The sequence below is a fragment of the Chionomys nivalis genome, chromosome 1 (genome assembly GCF_950005125.1).
Source record: "Chionomys nivalis chromosome 1, mChiNiv1.1, whole genome shotgun sequence".
Taxonomy (NCBI): domain Eukaryota; kingdom Metazoa; phylum Chordata; class Mammalia; order Rodentia; family Cricetidae; genus Chionomys; species Chionomys nivalis.
The window spans coordinates 1292389-1312041 of NC_080086.1; the positions used below are offsets into that span (position 1 = coordinate 1292389).

The following is a 19653-nucleotide window of genomic DNA, read 5'->3' on the forward strand; positions in this document are numbered from 1 at the left end:
ATTCACTTCCGTGTTTTTCTTTCAGTGATTCCTTATAGAGCAGTGATAATTCCAATTAAAAAGTTGAGCAATGCGATCATTACATCAAACCCGTGGATCTGTGTTTCGGGAGAGCTAGGAGACACCGGAGTAATGCAGATTCCAAAAAACCTACTTGAGATGACTTTTGAGGTAGGTTAGCCAATACCTTTTTACTTCTACAGAAGAACTCTGGTTTGGTTTTTTTCATTTTTTGTGAAATAAAGGAATATGTGAACATACAGGATCATTTTGTTATTATGTCCCTATAATTGTCTGAAGCAGCTTACACTAGTTTGCTTTTTGTTTCATTGCTAATCCCTATTCTTCTACTTGTTGTAGGCTTTACCAGGTGCTGTTCCTTGATTCCCAGTACCTAAACTGTAATTAAATAAGTGCTTTCCCTGGTTTCTCTTCAGAACCAGAGAACTGACGTCCATGCTTATGGCTTTTGAAGCACATAGTGGCATTTATAGAAGAATATTGTTTTGTTTTGCTTTGCTTTTCAAGACAGGGTTTTTCTGGGTAACAGCTCTGGCTTTCCTGGAACTCATTCTGTGAACCAGGCGGCCTTGAACTCAGAGATCTGCCTGCCTCGGTGTCACCAACACCTGGCCCCTGTAAATATGACTTTTCATGTTGCAGTTTTGAGTATCACTGGTAAGGTATTTCCATATGCTTGAGCCTGTATTCAGGTTGGTCCTGACATGTGAGGACTAAGATAACCTGTTTGCACTTCAGCAAAGAAGTAGTACTGATTAATTTCTGTTCACTCACATTCTTTGGGGTTAGGAAGAGCCCTTTTCACTTGGAATCATAATTCATAGCCCAGCGGGCCATTTGGCTTTATGTATGTGGTAGATTCACATCTATTTGCATGTAAAAGTTTAAAACCTTGAGGGTTTACAAAAACTGTTAGCATGTCCCTCAGCTGGGTCACATGACGCCTTCCATTGATAAACAAGGCAAATGCTTTCAGAACTTACAGCTCTGACGTTTCATTCAGTCCAGCGGGTAGTCCGTCTGTGATCCTTTCATTATCAGATTTTTTTCAGTCAGAATTTAATTCGCGTCTTTTTTTTTTTTTTTTTTTTTTTTGATTTTCGAAACAGGGTTTCTCCATAGCTTTTGGTTCCTGTCCTGGAACTAGCTCTTGTAGACCAGGCTGGCCTCGAACTCACAGAGATCCGCCTGCCTCTGCCTCCTAATTCTTCTGCTTCCATCTCCTGAGCGCTGGGACTCCAGGCATATGCCCCCATTCCTGGCTTTTTATTTTTATTATTTTGCTTTTTGAGACAGGAACTCATGTTACCCAGGCTAACCTCAAACCTGCTACATAGCAGAGGATGGCCTTGAACTTCTGACCCTCCTGTGTCCGTGTCTGTTTCTCAAGTGCCAAGGTTACAGGAATACACCACCGTGCTCAGCTTCTATATTTCTGGACCACAATTAACACCAGGTACCACAACCGCAGAAAGTGAAATCATGAATGAACTGTAGGATAAATGTTCCTGCTTGCTCTTTGTGGACAAGTAAAAAACAAAGCAATGGTAATAGGAATTTAAAAAAAAAAAATGGATGCGAGCCGGCGGTGGTGGCGCACGCCTTTAATCCCAGCACTTGGGAGGCAGAGGCAGGCGGATCTCTGTGAGTTCGAGGCCAGCCTGGGCTACAGAGCGAGTTCCAGGACAGGCTCCCAAGCTGTACACAAAAACCCTGTCTCTAAAACAAAATTAAATTAAATTTAAAAATTAAAGATTTTGAGTGTGGGAGTTGTTTACACATTCTTGGTTTTTGTTACAAAGGAACAAACCCAGGACCTTACACAAGGTCAGCAAGAATTCTACACTGAGCTACACCTCAGTCCACATTAGAAGTTTTCTGATTGTACACTGTTATGATTAGCACAGTGACATGCTGTTCCCGTGTCAGCCTTGAATTCTGCCTTTGTCTAGCATGACTGTGACTGTGTGTGTGTGCTAACCTTACATTCATCAGTTAGTGAGCATTTAGGTTATCAGATTAAATATTTAGTGTGGCAGTGGCTTGTGTTTATGTAGCCTTTACTTCACTTATTAATGGCCCCACAGCCTAAGAGTAGTGTTGCAGAGAAGGACCCAGAGCGTAAAGCGTGGAAAGACCTGGTATTTGTGACACATCACAGTGCATATAGGGAAATAGAGTATGTGTAGGTTTGCTATTAGGCAGCTTCAGGCACATACTGGGAGAAAATATCCCTTGTAGGTGAGATGATCATGCTAGACAAGCTCTCTACCGCTGAACTGTACACCTAGTTCCTTGTTAAAAAATGTACAAACATCAGTGGTTTCTTTAAAAGAGCTATTTGCTGTAAGCCAATCTAAATAAGACCCCTTCCTACTTACTGAAATCCTTCGCCCTTCAGGCAAGGCGTGAATCTTTATCAGTGATTCTGTTTCTGGATTTCCCCAGTAGAAGCAAATCCAGTATTCTTCTAACAGTTGTTTGCATTTCTAGTCCAGCACCTCAAGCCCTCACCCCATAGTCAGTGTCCACCTCTGCCTCATTGTATGAGGACCCCCGGGAGCAAAGAATACACGGAGATTGTCTGTGGTATTAAACCTAGCACATTGTACAGGGTAGGTCTCTGTGAGTGTTAGATAGAGCCAAAGTCCGCTGCCAACGCTGAAAGGGAGTAGAAAAGAATTGAGTACAGAATAATGTGTGGACGTGTCTCTACAGTGCCAGAACCTGGGGAAGCTCACCACCGCTCAGATTGGCCACGATAACTCCGGACTGTTAGCTAAATGGCTGGTTGATTGCGTCATGGTCAGAAATGAAATCACAGGACACACATACAGGTGAGTAAATGGACTCAGGAGGAGCAGAATCTTTGTCTCGGAGCTCTTAGGTAGCTAAATGTTTTAAATTTTCCTAAAGCATTGCCACTACCTCCTGAATTTTTTTTGGGGGGGGGTGTGTTTTGTTCTATTTATAGAACCTAAAATTGGCCAGGTGTGGTAGAGTACATCTTAAATCCCAGCACCGAAGAGGAAGAGACAGGCAGAGTTCTATAAGTTTGAGGCCCCTGGTCTCCAAAACGAGATCTAGAACAGCCAAGGCTACATAGAGAGAAAATAATAACAATAATAAATACTGTTGCCAAAAATTCTTTTTAAATGAAGATTGGGTCTGAAGAGATGGCCCAGCAGTTAAGAGCACTTGATACTCTTGCAGGTAAACCAGGTTCAGATCCCAGCAGCCATCTCAGGTGGCTCACAACTGCCTGTGAGTCCAGCCCCAGGATTGTGAAAGCTACAGAAACAGCTTGATGGTTAAGAGGACTTGGTGTCTTCATATTAGCATCATGGACTTCACCTACAGTTATAGTAATATTTTATTTGTGTTTTAATAAATAAAGCTTGCCAGAAGATCAAGAGTGCAAAGCTAGCCACACTAGTCAGCCAGACAGTGGTGGTACGCACCTTTAATCCCAGCAGCCACACTGGTTACCTTAGAAGCCAGGCAGTGGTGGTGCACACCTTTAATTCCAGCACTAGCGGGCTGGGAGGAGACAGGAGCTGAGGGCTCAGTCTGCAGTCTGAGGTTTGGTGGAGAACACTGCACTCTGCAGTCATGCTGAGGACAGGATCACCTCAGTTTGTCTGAGCCTTGGTAGAGGTGAGGACTCTGGTAGTGTGGCTGCTTTGATTTGTTGTTGTTGTGTTGTTGTTGGTGTGGGGGGCTTGTTTGGTTGTTTGGTTTTTTGGTTGGTTTTTCAAGACAGAGTTTCTGTTGGAGCTAGCTCTTGTAGACCAGGCTGGCCTCAAACTCACAGAGATCCCCAACCTCTGCCTCCCAAGTGCCGGGATTAAAGGTGTGCGCCACCACTGCCTTGCTGCTTTGCTTTTCTGATCTTCAGCTTGAACCCCAGTATCTGCCTCTGGGTTTTTATTATTTGTGCTACTTACAATGCCATTTTTAAACGTTTAATTAAAACTAGTAGAAGCCAGTCATGTCAGAAACACCTGTAATCCCAGTATTCTAGGAACTAAAACAGAAGATTGTCTGGAGGTAGGAGCCAGCCTGACAGGATAGCCTTAGCAACATAGTAAGACTCCTATCTCAAAATGAAAAGAAAACAAAAATGGAGATTCATGGGATCTCTGGAGACTGGAGTAAATTCACAACAACAACAACAAAAGTAGATTCAAAAGATTTTTTTTCCCCTACCCTATCAGATTCCCATGTGGGCGGTGGCTGGGGAAAGGCATTGATGATGGAAGTTTGGAGAGAATTCTTATTGGAGAATTAATGACATCGGCTTCAGATGAAGACCTGGGAAAGCAGTGTCGGACTCCACCACAGCAGAAGTCTCCCACGACAACCAGGAGACTCAGTATTACTTCCCTAACGGGGAAGCCTGCCAGTGAGTTGTCTCTAGTGTGCCTCGGGTGTTGTAGGTTTCTGTGGCCCATCTTCCAGAAGACAGTTGTGTTAATGAATTATGATGAGGAATTTTAAAAACAAGGGGCTGGGGAGTGACTCGGAAGGTGAAGTGCTTTCTTCCCAAGCATAAGAATCTGAGTTCGATTCCCAGTGCTGGGAGGTGTAGAACTCATTAACCAGCCGGCCTAGCCAGACTGATGAGCACCAGGTTCTGTGAGAGACCCTGTCTCAGAAATGTAAGGTAAAGCCGGGCGGTGGTGGCGCACGCCTTTAATCCCAGCACTCGGGAGGCAGAGGCAGGCGGATCTCTGTGAGTTCGAGACCAGCCTGGTCTACAAGAGCTAGTTCCAGGACAGGCTCCAAAACCACAGAGAAACCCTGTCTCGAAAAACCAAAAAAAAAAAAAAAGAAAAAGAAATGTAAGGTAAATAGGGGACCAGAGAGATGCCCCGCAGTGGAGAGCATACCGCTCTTCCAGAGACATCAGGCAGCTCACAACCACCTCTGGCCTCTGCAGGCAGAGTGCACTCGTATGCACACACCTGACCCCAACTACATACATACACATAACTAAACTGATAACCATAAATTTTAAAAAGCAAGATTCAAGGAGTTGTTTGGGGAGAAAAAATGTAAATAAGTAGACAAGTAAGATAGATGGTCTTGGGAAGCTGGCTCGGTGAGTCAAGTATTTCACAGGCCTGAGGACCTGAGTTCAGATCACCAGCACCCACGGAAAAGTTCACGGAAAAGCTCCCTCCAGCCCCACTCCTCCTATCCCAGACCCCGCCCCTGGGAAAAGCCTGCCATTGGCAGCAGCTCCCCTAGAACTGCTCAAGACTGCCTATAGGCTATTTAAGGCCCAGCCCATAGATCTGCCCTATGGTCCCTTTCCTGCCCTTCTGAGAGTAACCCAGGGCTGCTCTGCTTTGCATTGCCCTGTTGATTAAATCTGGTTTTATTAATTCTGTGTGATTTGGCTTATTGCATTGGCGGCAGAAGAACCCTGTAACCAGGGATCTAATACCTAACACAACACAGCCTAGCCAGTAGGTGAGCTCTCTCTGAGATCAGTGAGAGACCCTGTCTCAAAAAATAAGGTGGAGCCGGGCGGTGGTGGCGCACGCCTTTAATCCCAGCACTTGGGAGGCAGAGGCAGGTGGATCTCTGTGAGTTCGGGACCAGCCTGGTCTACAAGAGCTAGTTCCAGGACAGGCTCCAAAACCACAGAGAAACCCTGTCTCGAAAAACCAAAAAAAAAAAAAAAAAATAACGTGGAGATTGTTAAAGGAAGACACCCAATACCTTCACATGTGCAAGAGCACGCATGTGTGTGCATGCATGCACAGACACACATCCTCTCACCCCCTGGCACTGACTTAGACCAGGCTGACCTTGAGTTTACAGAGATGCACCTGCTTTTGTCCCAAATGCTGGGATTAAAGGTGTGGCCTACCACGCCTTGCCTAAGAAGCTATTATATCACGTGATCTCTGAAAGAAAGGCTTTGTGTGCTAAGCATGTGCTGTAGAACTAAACAGCTTCCTTTCCCCTTTTAAGATTTATTTTATTTGTGGGGCTAGGGTGGGGTGGGGGTGCCCTTGAAGGCCAGAAGAGGACAGTGAATCCCCTGGAGCTGCAAGCTGCATACACACACACACACACACTTTTTGGGGTTTTTTTTGTTTTTTAAATATTTATTTATTATGTATACAATATTCTGTCTGTGTGTATGCCTGAAGGCCAGAAGAGGGCGCCAGACCTCTTTACAGATGGTTGTGAGCCACCATGTGGTTGCTGGGAATTGAACTCAGGACCTTTGGAAAAGCAGGCAATGCTCTTAACCACTGAGCCATCTCTCCAGCCCCTACTTTTTTGTTTTTTGATTTTTTTTTTTTTTTTTTGGTTTTTATTTTTTATTTTTTAGGCAGGATCTCACTCTGTATTGCTATGTGGTCTGGAACTCACTACGTAGCTGGGCTGTCCTTGAACTCACAAAGATTTGCCTAACTCTGCCTCTGCCTTCCATTAACGGTATACACTACTACACCCAACCCACATGCGCCCCATTTTTCTCTTATTGCCTATTTCTACTTCTGACTCTAGATAAAATTTGCTTACCTTTTTTTTTATTTTAAAACTATTCTTGGAATCAAGGATTGTCTTAGTTACTGCTTGCTCTATTACTATGGCCAAACACCGTGACCTAAACAAGATTTAAGCCAGGCAGTGGTGGCACATTCAGGAGCAGAGGCCAGTAGATCTCTGAGTTCAAGGCCAGCCTGGTCTGCAGAGTAAGTTCAGGATAGCCAAGGCTACATAGAGAAGCTTTGTCTCAAAAAAAGAGACAGAAGCGAAGGGAGGGGAGGGAAGGGAAAGGAAAGGACAAAGAAAGAAAGGAAGAGGAAGGAAGGAAGGAAGGAAGGAAGGAAGGAAGGAAGGAAGGAAAGAAAGAAAGAAAGAAAGAAAGAAAGAAAGAAAGAAAGAAAGAAAGAAAGAAAGAAAGAAAGAAAGAAGCATTTAATTGGGACTTTGCCTACGTCAGAGGATTAGTCCACAGTCACTATGGTAACGGTCTGGCAGTGGTGCTGGGGCAGTACCTTAGAGCTCACATCTGATTGACAAGATGAGGACAGAAAGAAAAACTCATGGGACTGGAAAGATGGCTCAGTGGTTAAGAGTTTAATTCCCAGCACTCACATGGTGGCTCACAACCAGTTATAACTGTAATCCTGTGGTATCTGATGCCCTCTTCTGGTGTGCAGATGTTATACGTGCAGACAAAACATCCATATAGCCGGGCGGTGGTGGCGCACGCCTTTAATCCCAGCACTCGGGAGGCAGAAGCAGGCGGATCTCTGTGAGTTCGAGACCAGCCTGGTCTACAAGAGCTAGTTCCAGGACAGGCTCCAAAACCACAGAGAAACCCTGTCTCAAAAAAAAAAAACAAAAAACAAAAACAAAAAAAAATCCATGTAAATAAATAAATCCTTGAAACCTCAAAGCCCATCCTCATTGACATACCTCCTACTCCTTCATAAACGGTCTGCCACTGGGAACCAGACATTCAGCATTCAAATATATGAGGCTGTGGAGGCCATTCTACTCCAAACCACGACATGAATGTCCTGCCTCTGTTGAGAGAGGGCTTGTCTAGCACGAAGGAAGTGCTTGGTTCAGTTCTCAGCATCACATAAACCAGGCATGGTGACTCACGTTAATAATTCCACTGTTCAAAATGTCAAAGTAAGAGGATCAGAAGTACAAAGCCATCCACATCCTCAAATTCATAGTGAGTTTGATAGCAGCTGGAGCTACATAAGACCCTAAAAATAAATGAATTAGTTTTAGTATGTGGTATGCAGGGTTGTTTTATCTTAGTTACTTTTCTGTTGCTGTGATTAAAACATGACCAAGGCAAATTCTAAAGGAAAGCATTTAATTTGGGTTGAGCGTTTCAGAGGGTAGGTCCATGACAGTCTGGCGGGAGGCATGGCGGCAGGCAGATGGGGGAGGCACTGAAACAGTACATGAAAGCTTGTACTTTGAACTGCAGTCTTGAGGCAGAGGTGGGGGCTTTTGAAACCTCGAAGCACACCACCAGTGACATACAAGGCCACTCCTCCTAATCCTTCCTAAATAGTTCCACCAACTTGGGACCAAGCATTCAAATATATAAGCCTATGGAAGTCATTCTAACCACCACAGTGATTCAGGTCCCATTCCTGCAGCCTTCTAAACTATCTAGAAAGAGGCTTAGATGAACAAGTGCTCATGGGTAAAATGGAGCAAGGAAAGTGACCAGTCAGGAAGAGAAGAAAACCTAACCTCTAGCCAGGGCATCACCTGGCCTCTTCCCTTAAATCACAGCAGCAGAACTTCACACGGGTCATTGAGAGCCTCGGCTGCCTTAGCACACACCCACAAGATTCTTGGCAGGGAACCTCTGAGTAATGATGAATGATGAAAGGGCCTTCCCCACTCCACCCCTCACGTCTAGAGAGTTGTTGGCGCTTCACGATAGGTGCCAGGCGATTGCATTGAATATCTTGTTCTGTTTTCTCAGGGAGGAGTGTTTGTTAGTTTTGTTTTGTTTTGTTTTTAAATTATTTTCAATTGAGAAAGACCAGAGAAAATTAGACACTTGATGTTGGTGGAGTTTCTGTCCTGCCTGGTTTCTGTCCTCCCACCAGGTCCCACAGCCATTTAGCCCCAAAGAAATCACACAGAGGTCTGTATTAATGATAAACTGATTGGCCCATTAGCTCAGGCTTCTTATTAACTCTTATAGCTTATATTAGCCTATTATTCTTATCTGTGTTAGCCACATGGCTCAATACCTTTTTCAGCAGGGCAGGTCACATCTTCCTATCTTCTGCCTTGTGTCTGGGCAGGATTGGGGAGTAATGGGCTTCCTCCTTCCCAGAATTTTCCTGTTCTCATTGACCCGCCTCTAATTCCTGTCTGGTTTTCCTGCCTGGCTATTGGCCAGTCAGCGTTTATTTAAAGCATAATTGACAGAATACATATAATTATCCCGCACCAACTTGACTTGAGTTATAGTTTGTGGGTAGTGTGGCTGGGATTTGAGGATTTCTTGGATTCCTTTCAAGTGTATCGCAAACCCTTGGACTTGGCCATTTTGTCCATTGGCAAACTGCGTTGAGTCTCTGGAAAAGCTAGCTTGCTTAGATGAAGTTTTTCCTACAGAGACTTACAGTTGACCTTCCCATAGTATTTTGGTTTATTTATTTCTGACAAGAATGTAAACAATAGGACGTATATATACATACACACATATACATACATGCATGCATATATATATGTATACAGATCACTGTATACATAATAAATAAATCTTTTTTTTAAATGTCAACAATATTGATTGTTTTGCAGAGCCCAATGCTGGACAGATCCAGGAAGGGATTGGGGAAGCTGTGAACAACATCGTGAAGCACTTCCACAAACCTGAGAAGGAGGTATTATGGGGACGGTGAAACTGTTCTGTTCCTATGGGTAGACCTTTTTGTTTGTTTTGTTTTGTTTGAGACAGTTTCTTTGTGTAGCCATGGCTGTCCTGTAGCTCTCTTTATACAGACCAACTGGCCTCACTCTGCCTGTCTCTGCTCGTGAGTGCTGGATTAAAGTCATGCACCACCCCCGCCTGGCTACCTCACTCAGCTCTTGTTTCTCTAGTGTGGTCATTGTTTGGGGTGGGGTGGGGTGGGGGTTACTTTATTTCTTAAGTATAAGTAAGTTTTTTGCTTGCATGTATGTCTGTGTGCTACATACGTGCCTGGTTCCTGGAAAGACAAACAAACAGTGATTCCCCTGGAGCTATAGTTAAGGGTGGTTGTGAGCTGTAATGTGGGTGCTGGGACCTGAACCCCAGTCCTGAAAGAGCAGCCAGCTCTTTACCTCTGAGCCACCTGTACAGCTCTAGTGTTGTTGTTTCTGTTTTGTTTTGTCACTGTGTTAACCTTATGGTTTACAGAGAGGAAGCCTCACGGTGCTGCTGTGTGGAGAAAACGGCCTGGTTGCTGCGCTGGAACAAGTTTTCCATCATGGGTTCAAATCTGCCCGCATCTTTCACAAGAATGTCTTCATCTGGGACTTCGTAGGTAAATTAAGTAGAAGTTCACTATTATAAAGTCACTGAAATGTTTCTTTAAAAAACCCCAAAAGCTAACATTTTAAGTAAATAAAAAGCAGTATACACTCGTATGTTTTTAGACTAATGAGGGCTCAACAAGTAGAAGAATTGAGTCTGATCCCAGGGCCCTACAAGGTGTAAAGAGAGAACTGACTCCCACAAGTTGCCCATACACACATAAAATAAATATTTAATAAAATAAAGGAGGGGTCTGGAAAGATGACTCAGCAGTTAAGAGCACTTGCTGCTCTTCCAGAGGACCTGGGTTTGGCTCCCAGCATTCACATGATGGCGTACAACTCACCTTAACTGTGGTTCCAAGGATCTAATGCCCTTTACTGGCTTCTGAAGGTACTGTATTCCCATGGTACACAGACAGGCAGGCAAAACTCCCATACACGTAAAATAAAGATAAATCTTTTTAAAAACATCCTAAGTTTTGTGATTTTTCTTCTTTAGTTATGAAGAATTTTAGCTCCCAGTTTCTTTAAAGGTTCAGTGAGCCGTATTGTGTTTGTAAAGCAGGTCTACGTGAACTCAGAACTTTTAAGCAAAGAAAGCAAAATTGACAAGGCACCTAAGAGTGATTTGTTTCCCCCCTTTCTGGAAAGCTTAGAATTTATTTTATTTCTCCTGGCTCTGATGTCTGCATACTGCATCTCTGTTCTCTGCTTTAGTCAGTGCTCCACCAGGCTCCTTTAGGTCCTGGCACCGGAATCAGTATTCTGTCGCAAACCACAGATCTTTGCAATTCATTCTGAAGTCAGTGAAAGTCATGATTTGGATTGGAGGGCTGACAATGATGGCAAGCCTCAGTAGAGTTTCCAGAATAAATCAGATGATTTTTACTACATATATAGTGTTGACATTTCTGTATATAACTATTGTAGTGTGGTGTGATTCTGCTTGTCTTCCTCAGAGAAAGCAGTGGCTTATTTTGAAACTACTGACCAGATTTTAGACAATGAAGATGATGTACTCATTCAGAAATCATCTTGCAAAACCTTCTGCCACTATGTGAATGCTATAAATACTGCACCCAGGAGCATCGGGAAGGACGGCAAATTCCAGATCCTAGTTTGCCTTGGAACAAGGTACAGAGTCAGAGTTAGGCTTTTCTTATTTCTCTTGTGTGGGTAACGTGAGTCTAGGAAAGTTATACCGGGTTATGCCCATTTTTCTTCGGTTTCTTCTTTCCAACTTTTATTATGAGACCACTGTTTTCTCATTAACTTTTTGTTACAATAGCAACTGATATACCCATTTTTTTTTTTTCAAGACAGGGTTTCTCTGTGGCTTTGGAGCCTGTCCTGGAACTAGCTCTTGTAGAGTAGACCAGGCTGGTCTCGAACTCATAGAGATCCACCTGCCTCTGCCTCCCGAGTGCTGGGATTAAAGGCGTGCGCCACCACCGCCCAGCGATATACCCATTTCTTAAAAAGATTTCTGTATTTTTATTTTGTGTGTAAATGGTTTCCTTGCCAGGTGTGGTGGCTCACACCATTAATCCCAGCACTCAGGAAACAAAGAAGGGAAGACCTTTGAGTTCAAGGCTAGCCTTGTCTGCAAATCGAATTCCAGGACAGCCAGGGAGAAATCTTGTCTCTAAAAGCCAAAAATTAAATACATGTATGTTCTTTTGCCTGCATGTGTATGTGGGCTAAGTGGTTGGTGCCCTTAGAAAACAGGAGAGCCCTGGAGTCAGTTGTGAGCACCATGTGGGTCCTGGAAGCTGAACCTAGAGCCCCTGCAAAAGCAGCAGGTATTATTGAACACTGAGCCATGTCTCCAGCCCCCATCTGCCTGTTTTTAAGTGAGAAAATAGGAAATAGATGAGACCCAAATACATTAGCAAACTATCCCAAAATCACATAGTAACAAAGTAGTCATTCCTCATGGCACTGGTCTGTTAATACCAGCTCTTCAGGAGGCAAAGACAGACAAACCACAAGTTTAGGCATTGCTTTGGCCACAGAGCAAGTTCAAGAGCAGACTAGGGAATTAGTGAGACACTGCCTCAAAATACGGAAAAAGGACTGGGGGTGGAGCTTAGTGGTAGAACCCTGACCAGTGTGCAAAAGGACATAGGTTCCATCCCTAGCACTGGGTGGAAAGGGGGAGGTGTGGGAAATAGATAGGTCAGTAAAACTTAAAATACTTTTTGTTTTGTTCTTTTGTTTTTGGGGTTTTTTGTTTTTGTTTTCTTTTTTGCTTTTTGTCTTTTTTTTTTTTTTTTTTGCTTTTTCAAGACAGGGTTTCTCTGTGGTTTTGTTGTTGTTTTTTTTTTAATATTTAGTTATTTATCATGTATACAATATTCTGTCTGTGTGTATGCCTGAAGGCCAGAATAGGGCGCCAGACCTCTTTTACAGATGGTTGTGAGCCACCATATGGTTGCTGGGAATTGAACTCAGGACCTTTGGAAGAGCAAGCAATGCTCTTAACCACTGAGCCATCTCTCCAGGCCGGGCGGTGGTGGCGCACGCCTTTAATCCCAGCACTTGGGAGGCAGAGGCAGGCGGATCTCTGTGAGTTTGAGACCAGCCTGGTCTACAAGAGCTAGTTCCAGGACAGGCTCCAAAGCCACAGAGAAACCCTGTCTCGAAAAACCAAAAAAAAAAAAAAAAAAAAACAAAAAACAAAAATTCTCTGGTTTTGGAGCCTGTCCCGGAACTAGCTCTTGTAGAGCAGGCTGGCCTCGAACTCACAGAGTGCTTTTTGTTTTTCAAGACAGGGTTTCTCTGTGTAACAGCCCTAGCTGTCCTAGAACTAGCTCTTGTAGACCAGTTTGGCCTCGAACTCACGGATCTGCCTGCCTCTGCCTCCCGAGTGCTGGGATTAAATGCATTTGCCACCATCCTTTGCTTAAAATAATTTCTTTTCAAAAAAAAAAGCATTTTTAAAACAAGATATCTTTGTTTTGTTTTTGTTGTTGTTTGTTTTGTTTTGTCTTTTTGTTTTTCAAGACAGGATTTCTCTGTAGCTTTGGAGCCTGTCCTGGAACTAGCTCTTATAGGACCAGGCTGGCCTTGAACTCACAGAGATCCGCCTGCCCGAGTGCTGGGATTAAAGGTGTGTGCCGCCGCCACCCGGCTCTTTTGTTTTGTTTTGTTTGTTTTTAAAACAAGATATCTTAATATAGATCTTAGACCGAAGGCTTAGGAGAAAGAGACAAACCTAAGTAAAGAAGTTGAAGAAACACCTGAGTGTGCAGTCTGGGCTCCTCAAGGGAGAACCGTAGCTGTGTAGTAAGGACTAAGGTGTGCCCAGGATGAGTACAGGCTCCAGGCTTCTCAAGGAAACTCTTCAAATAATATTTTAGCATTTTAGTGGGTCTCAAGTTACATCTCAAAAAGTGTCTCAGAAACTGCTCCCCTGCCCCCATTTCTGTCTTTTGATAAAGTTAAGATTATAAGGTGGCTCTGGAGATGCCTTAGATGGAATTATAGTCTGATAAGGTAAAATCCAGAGCCACTACTGTGCAATAAGGGGTTTAGAATATGCCTTTTCCCTATAAATAGGGCTTCTGGCCAGATTCCTAGAATAGTAGAATATTGTAGGTTTACAGCTAGAAAAAAGAGAAAAGCTTTAAGTGGTTGTTAATTGTGCTGGAATTCTTTTTTTATTTGTTTGAGACAGGGTTTCTCTGTGTAGTCCTGACTGTCCTGGAACTTGCTTTATAGGCCAGGCTGGCCTCTAACTCAGAGATCTGCCTGCCTCTGCCTCCGGATGCTGGGTTTAATGGCGTGCTCCACCACATTTGTTCATTTCTCTGTTTGGGGGGGTATGTGTGTCCAGGGGTGTGGGGTTGGGGATATGTCAGGAATCTATATGGAGGTCAGAGCACAATTTTTGAGAATCCATATGATAACCAAGTTTCAAACTCAAGTAATCAGACTTGGCAACAAGCACCTTTACCTACTGAGCCATGATATTTTATTTGGTTTTTTGTTTTTTCGGGTTTTTTTTGTTTTGTTTTGTTTTTTGTTTTTTTTTTGGATACAGGGTTTCTCTGTAGTTTTGGAGCCTATTCTGGAACTTGCTCTTGCAGACCAGGCTGGCCTTAAACTCACAGAGATCCACCTGCCTCTGCCTCCCAAGTGCGCCACCACCGCCCAGCTCCTATATTTTATTTTTTAAGCAAACAATCTTGAGATGAAAATCAGTGCCAGAGTGCTTGCCTAAAGTGCACAAGACCCTGGGGTTCTACCCCTAGCACCACTAAAAATGTTTATAATAATAGTAGTAATATAAAAAACATTAAAAGAAACCAGGTGGTGGTGGTGAACATCTTTAATCCCCATACTCAGGAGGCAGGGGGATCTCTGTCAATTTAAGGCCAGCCTGTGAGTTCCAAGACAGCCAGGGCTACATAAAGAAATCCTGGGGGGGGGGTGGATTAAAGGAGATAAACTATTTAACTTTGAAGTCATGAATGTCTGCCCTTAACTCATTTATTATTTCTCTCACCACCACCCCAAATCTCTGGGTAAATTTGGTGCTAGAATGAACTAAATAAGGAGAGCTAAGAGAAAGCTTTCCCAGCCAGCACTTATACAGGAGGTTTTGAGAGGGACTCTGAGATGGATCCCAGCAGGGGATACTGAGTTAATTGGCAAAGTTATTAAGTGAACAAAGAAATGAAATAAAAGGAGCCAGGTGGTGGTGGTGCACGCCTTTAATCCCAGCACTCGGGAGGCAGAGGCAGGTGGATTTCTGTGAGTTCAAGACCAGCCTGGTCTACAAGAGCTAGTTCCAGGACAGGCCCCAAAGCCACAGAGAAACCCTGTCTCGGAAAAGCAACAACAGTGAAATGAACGGATGATGCTATGACTCCTAAAGTGTGGAGAAGAGTTTTACTGTAGGTGTCGGAGAAAGCAGGCAGAGGGAGGGAAGAGTTCAGGCTGAACATGGCCAGCAGACTAAACTGGACCATAGGAAGAGAGCGCAAGAGAGGACCCTGTGATCAAGAGAGGTGGCTGAGTTATAGGAGATCTGGCTGGGGGAGGGAAGCAAAGCCCCTGAGATGGAGAGGTTTAGGGAAGGGCAGGGGGAGAAGTGCTGGGAGGAGCCGTGGGCAGGGAGTGAGACCTAACATTTACATGGTGGACGGATGAGAGGTCAGGCCCTTGCATGTGCAGACGGCGTGGCAGGGTCTCTGAAGAGGGGAATCATCCCAGATGATGGAAGTATGTTCTATTCCTATGTCTTTCTGAGACTGGAGAAGTTTTTTCATTACAAGCCTGCAGCTAGGCACTCTGATTCCTAGAGAGGCAGGAGGGTGGGGAACAGGGTGTGTACCGATACTCCCTTTTATGTAAACTCATTTCCTAAGTGTGCTAACATTAACACAGAATTTGGCCAGATTGGTCACCATCTAACTCATTCCCTGCCAGTTGAAAATACTAATGTGTGTACATTGATTTTTGTTCTTGCCTGACCTGTGGGTCACAGCTTGTGCTACAAGCCAGGTTCAACCAAGTAAAAGCCAAATTAATAGTGAAATCAGGGTCTGGGAGATGACTCAGCTCTGGAAGTCCAGAACACCCAAGTTCAGTTCCCAGCACCCACAGCCAGCAACAAATAAGCACTAACTCTGATCCAGAGGGTGTGGCCACCACTTCTGGCCTCCATAGGCCCATAGGCATTGTATGCACATGGCACAAATCCACACAGGCACACAAACATAGTGAAAAGCAGAAAAAGGGTTATTTATTCAATATAGCCACATTAGGAAGAGAGACAGAAATAAATTCTCCTAGTCCATCTTAGGGCTCTGATTTAAGGAAAAGGATTGAATAAGAGATAAGAAATCATAATTACAAAGTGTGATTCTACCCATCATTGTCTAGAGCCAAGTCTCTCCTACAAGGTCACCTGACAAGTTGCCTTTTTGTTTGTTTGTTTATTTGTATTTGTTGTGGGTGAATTCTTCCTCTGACTGCACCCAAGACTTCAGCCTCCTCCCAGGAGAAGATTCCTTGGGGAACTTTTATTTTATTTTAAGACAGGGTTTCACTATGTAGCTGTGGCTAGCCTGTAACTCATTATATAGACTAGGCTGGCCTCAAACTCAGAGAGATCTGCCTGCATCTGCTTCCCAAGTGCTTGAACTATTCAGGCGTAGTCATCACAGCTGCCCCTAGGAGAACTCTTAATTTATCGTAGTGTTATTGTTTCAATTGGATGATAATTAAAAGGAAAGACGCAAGGGCGCTCAGACGCTGTTTCTGTTTGGATCTGCAGGGATCACCTGCTCCCACAGTGGATTCCATTGCTAGCGGAGTGTCCCGCCATCACCCGGATGTATGAGGAGAGCGCACTTCTCCGAGACCACATGACTGTCAACTCCCTTATCCGAATTCTACAGACTATTCAGGACTTCACCATAGTCTTGGAAGGATCTCTAATCAAAGGAGTAGACGTGTAACCGGTTGACAGAAACTCTTCATCCTGCGCTGGCTCCTGAACCCTCCCCAGCTCTGGGACCTCTGGACTGGTCTGACCACAGTGAGCACTGCCTGGGCGGTGCCGTGCAGTAGAAGCCCAGTTTGAACAGTCTCCACTCTGCACACGAGGCAAAGTGCTGTATTGTAGTTCATTTGAACCTGAAATTTAGTATAAAACAGAGTATTTTCATGTGTTAGATGTGTGTAAATATGCTATCTTTAAGAAATTATATTACTCTAATAAGATACTTTTCTTAGATTGAAAATTCCTGTGAATTAAAATGAGTGTGGGGCGGGGGGAGCGGTGCTAGTCAGGAAGAAGCCAGTAAACGTGTCGTAGCGCAACCCTCCAGGTACCACAAAGGAACCCATAATGCATCGTTGTGAAGCAGCTGTCCTTCCTGGAGTTCCGTCCTGTGTGTGGTGAATACTGTACATGAGTCCTCATCTACCTTTAGGTTATAAACCATTTGATACGTTTGAATTATGAGTCACTTCTCCAGTTTGGGGAAATGTTAAAGTATTTTAAATACCACACTCCGGCAACTTTAATCCCAGCACTGGGGAGGCAGAGGCAGGTGGATCTTTCTGAGTTGCAGGCCAGACAGAACTACAAAGTGAGACTCTGTCTCCGAACATAGGCACACACATACAGACAGCAAATGTCAGGTCCCAAGGGCTTGGCTCATCAGAAAGAAAACACGAAAGTCCTGAGAAGTGTTTAAATGTGGGATTATAGCTTCTTTACTTTACTTTGGAAAGATTAGCCTGAAGTAGCTTCGTTCTTGGAATTTTTATTACTGTTATGTGAGAGCACCATGGAGATAATGAAATTCAGTATTAGCCGTTTAGTCATAATAACTGCAAAAACCAGGGTGACTCGGTATTTTAACTTGACCATCTAAAGTCTGTAACCAGAGTTAAACTACCAGCCCTGTCTTTGTTAGGTTCCAGCCATCCCCTCCGCCTGCCCCGCCCCCCTCAGGAAATGGAAGGAATGTGGAAGAAGGGGAGGTCTCTGTGTGATTTGGAATGCTTTTGTGAAAGTATTTGTTGACCATGATAATGCAAATAACAGAAGCCAGGAGAAAGAGTGGAACCTTTCTGTGTCCAGGGAAATGTAAAGCAGTTGGCTCAGGGCAGTTAAGGCCCTGCCGCTGAATAAATATGTTAGCAATTACATAAGTCTTCATCTTCTGCTAAGTCGGAGACCTCTAATTAGGCACTGATACCCTGTTAGTAGCAAAACTGCCTCAGCAGAGCTCAAGGTCTATTCCCCTTTGTAGCCGAAGAGCGGGGCTGCAGCCCCTGAGGACCCTTGTGCAGCCTGAGGGTCCTGGGCTCCTGCCAACAGTGCAGGTCCCTTATTTATAGAGGAAGAAGCTAATAGATGAGGGACCTAACTCCCTGTATCAGACACCGCTCAGCCAAGGAGCAGCTCCTGGGAATGAGAAGGGAAGGGAGGGAGGGCTTGGGGCTCCAGATGGCCTGGGTGAACCAGAGATTTGTTTACCTAAAATAAGTATTCTAGAGACACGAACCTACTATATATAAATGGTCCATTTCAGAATTTTATTGTTCCCTTTTCCCATAGGGCCACCGTCCTGAAACAGCACCAGGAAGATTCTAAGCTAGTATGCTACAATTGAGTCATCCAGTACGGCTTCTTGGTTCTTTTTGTTTTTTTTGTTTTGTTTTGTTTTGATTTTCGAGACAGGGTTTCTGTGTGGTTTTGGAGCCTGTCCTGGAACTAGCTCTTGTAGACCAGGCTGGTCTCGAACTCACAGAGATCCACCTGTCTCTGCCTCCCAAGTGCTGGGATTAAAGGCGTGCGCCACCACCGCCCGGCCGGCTTCTTGGTTTGTATGTGGGAGCAGAATCAAAGAGATTACATTCTTGCCCTTTCCCCCTTGACAGCACAGGGATTTTACCACACCAGGCTGCATGAGACCAACCTTCAAAGCATTCTTACCTAGTCGTATTTCTTCTGTTGAATCTTCATTCACCTGTACAGATATGAAGCAATATTCCTGTAGTACTTAATAAGGACTGATACTTAAATGGTTTTGTTGTTGTTTTGTTTTTCATTTGTAAAACAGAATATCCCTGTGTAGCCCTGGCTGTCCTTGGAATTCCACTTTAGATCAGGCTGACCTGGAACTCACAGAGATCCAGCTGCCTCTGCCTCCTGAGTGAGGGGATTCAAGCGAGTGCCCTGCCTAACAAACTGTCCTTAATCTCTTAGGCATTGCATCTCTTGCATTCCCACCTGTGTTTAGAACTGTTACTTACAGTAATACCAAAAAACAAACAAACAAAAATACCTATAAAGTTCTGTTCCCTGTGGTGTCATTTGGGTGGACTAGTGAAGTGACTGGTTAAAACCACTTCTTCTCCCAGGTGTGGCACCTGCTCACACAGCTAGGCCTCTTGGGAGCTTCCTGACTGACCCATATGCCGATTCCTCTGAATTTCCCTTTGCCTTATGGAATAAATTCAATGTGTAGAAACACCATAAAGACCTTAGGATGTGATAGATAGAATGCTCCCACTAAGTTTGGGGTTACCTCTTGCAAATGATAAGACTTACCATGTGGTTTATAACAAACTGAGTCAATATGGAAAATATTTATATCACAACAGAAGCAGATTTCTCAGAACATAGCCCTCCATGCCCACATTTGTAAGGGCCATACAACAGGCACCCTTCTTGCTGTGTGTTTTTTTAAACTAGTACTATACTTTAGAATCACCTCAAAGTAAATGAAAATCAAAACTGCTTCTTTTTATTAATTTTTATTAAATTTGCTATGCCTGGAGATGTAGTTCAGTGGTAAAAGTGTTTAAGTAGCATGTACAAAACCTGGGGCTCTATCCTCAGCAGGCAAAAATAAAATTGCCAAAATCTTGAGTTCTTCAAAAGTTTACTGTCCAAGTATTTTTCTTCAATACTAAAGCCTCTAATCTCAAGCACCTTCATGTCACCTCTATGGGTTTGCATATTACATATGAGAAGTTGTCTGTGCTCCAGGAGGCGGGGAACCCTCAGCACCTTCCCATGACTGCCCAAAAGCAAAGTGGAGCCTCCCAGCATGACCTTGTTTC

At 44.0% G+C, this 19653-nt stretch overlaps 1 protein-coding gene across 1 annotated transcript in view; it reads left to right on the forward strand.

Moving 5' to 3' along the window:
• Dennd5b (DENN domain containing 5B) overlaps positions 1-18025 on the forward strand; it is a 112981-nt gene extending 94956 nt beyond the window's left edge. The window contains exons 15-21 of the mRNA XM_057767643.1: positions 26-171; positions 2740-2858; positions 4239-4426; positions 9343-9425; positions 9941-10067; positions 11019-11193; positions 16346-18025. Of these exons, the coding sequence (XP_057623626.1) occupies positions 26-171; positions 2740-2858; positions 4239-4426; positions 9343-9425; positions 9941-10067; positions 11019-11193; positions 16346-16529 (1022 nt within the window). The 3' untranslated portion in view covers positions 16530-18025. The remainder of the gene's footprint in view (positions 1-25; positions 172-2739; positions 2859-4238; positions 4427-9342; positions 9426-9940; positions 10068-11018; positions 11194-16345) is intronic.
• Positions 18026-19653: the final 1628 nt, after the last annotated feature.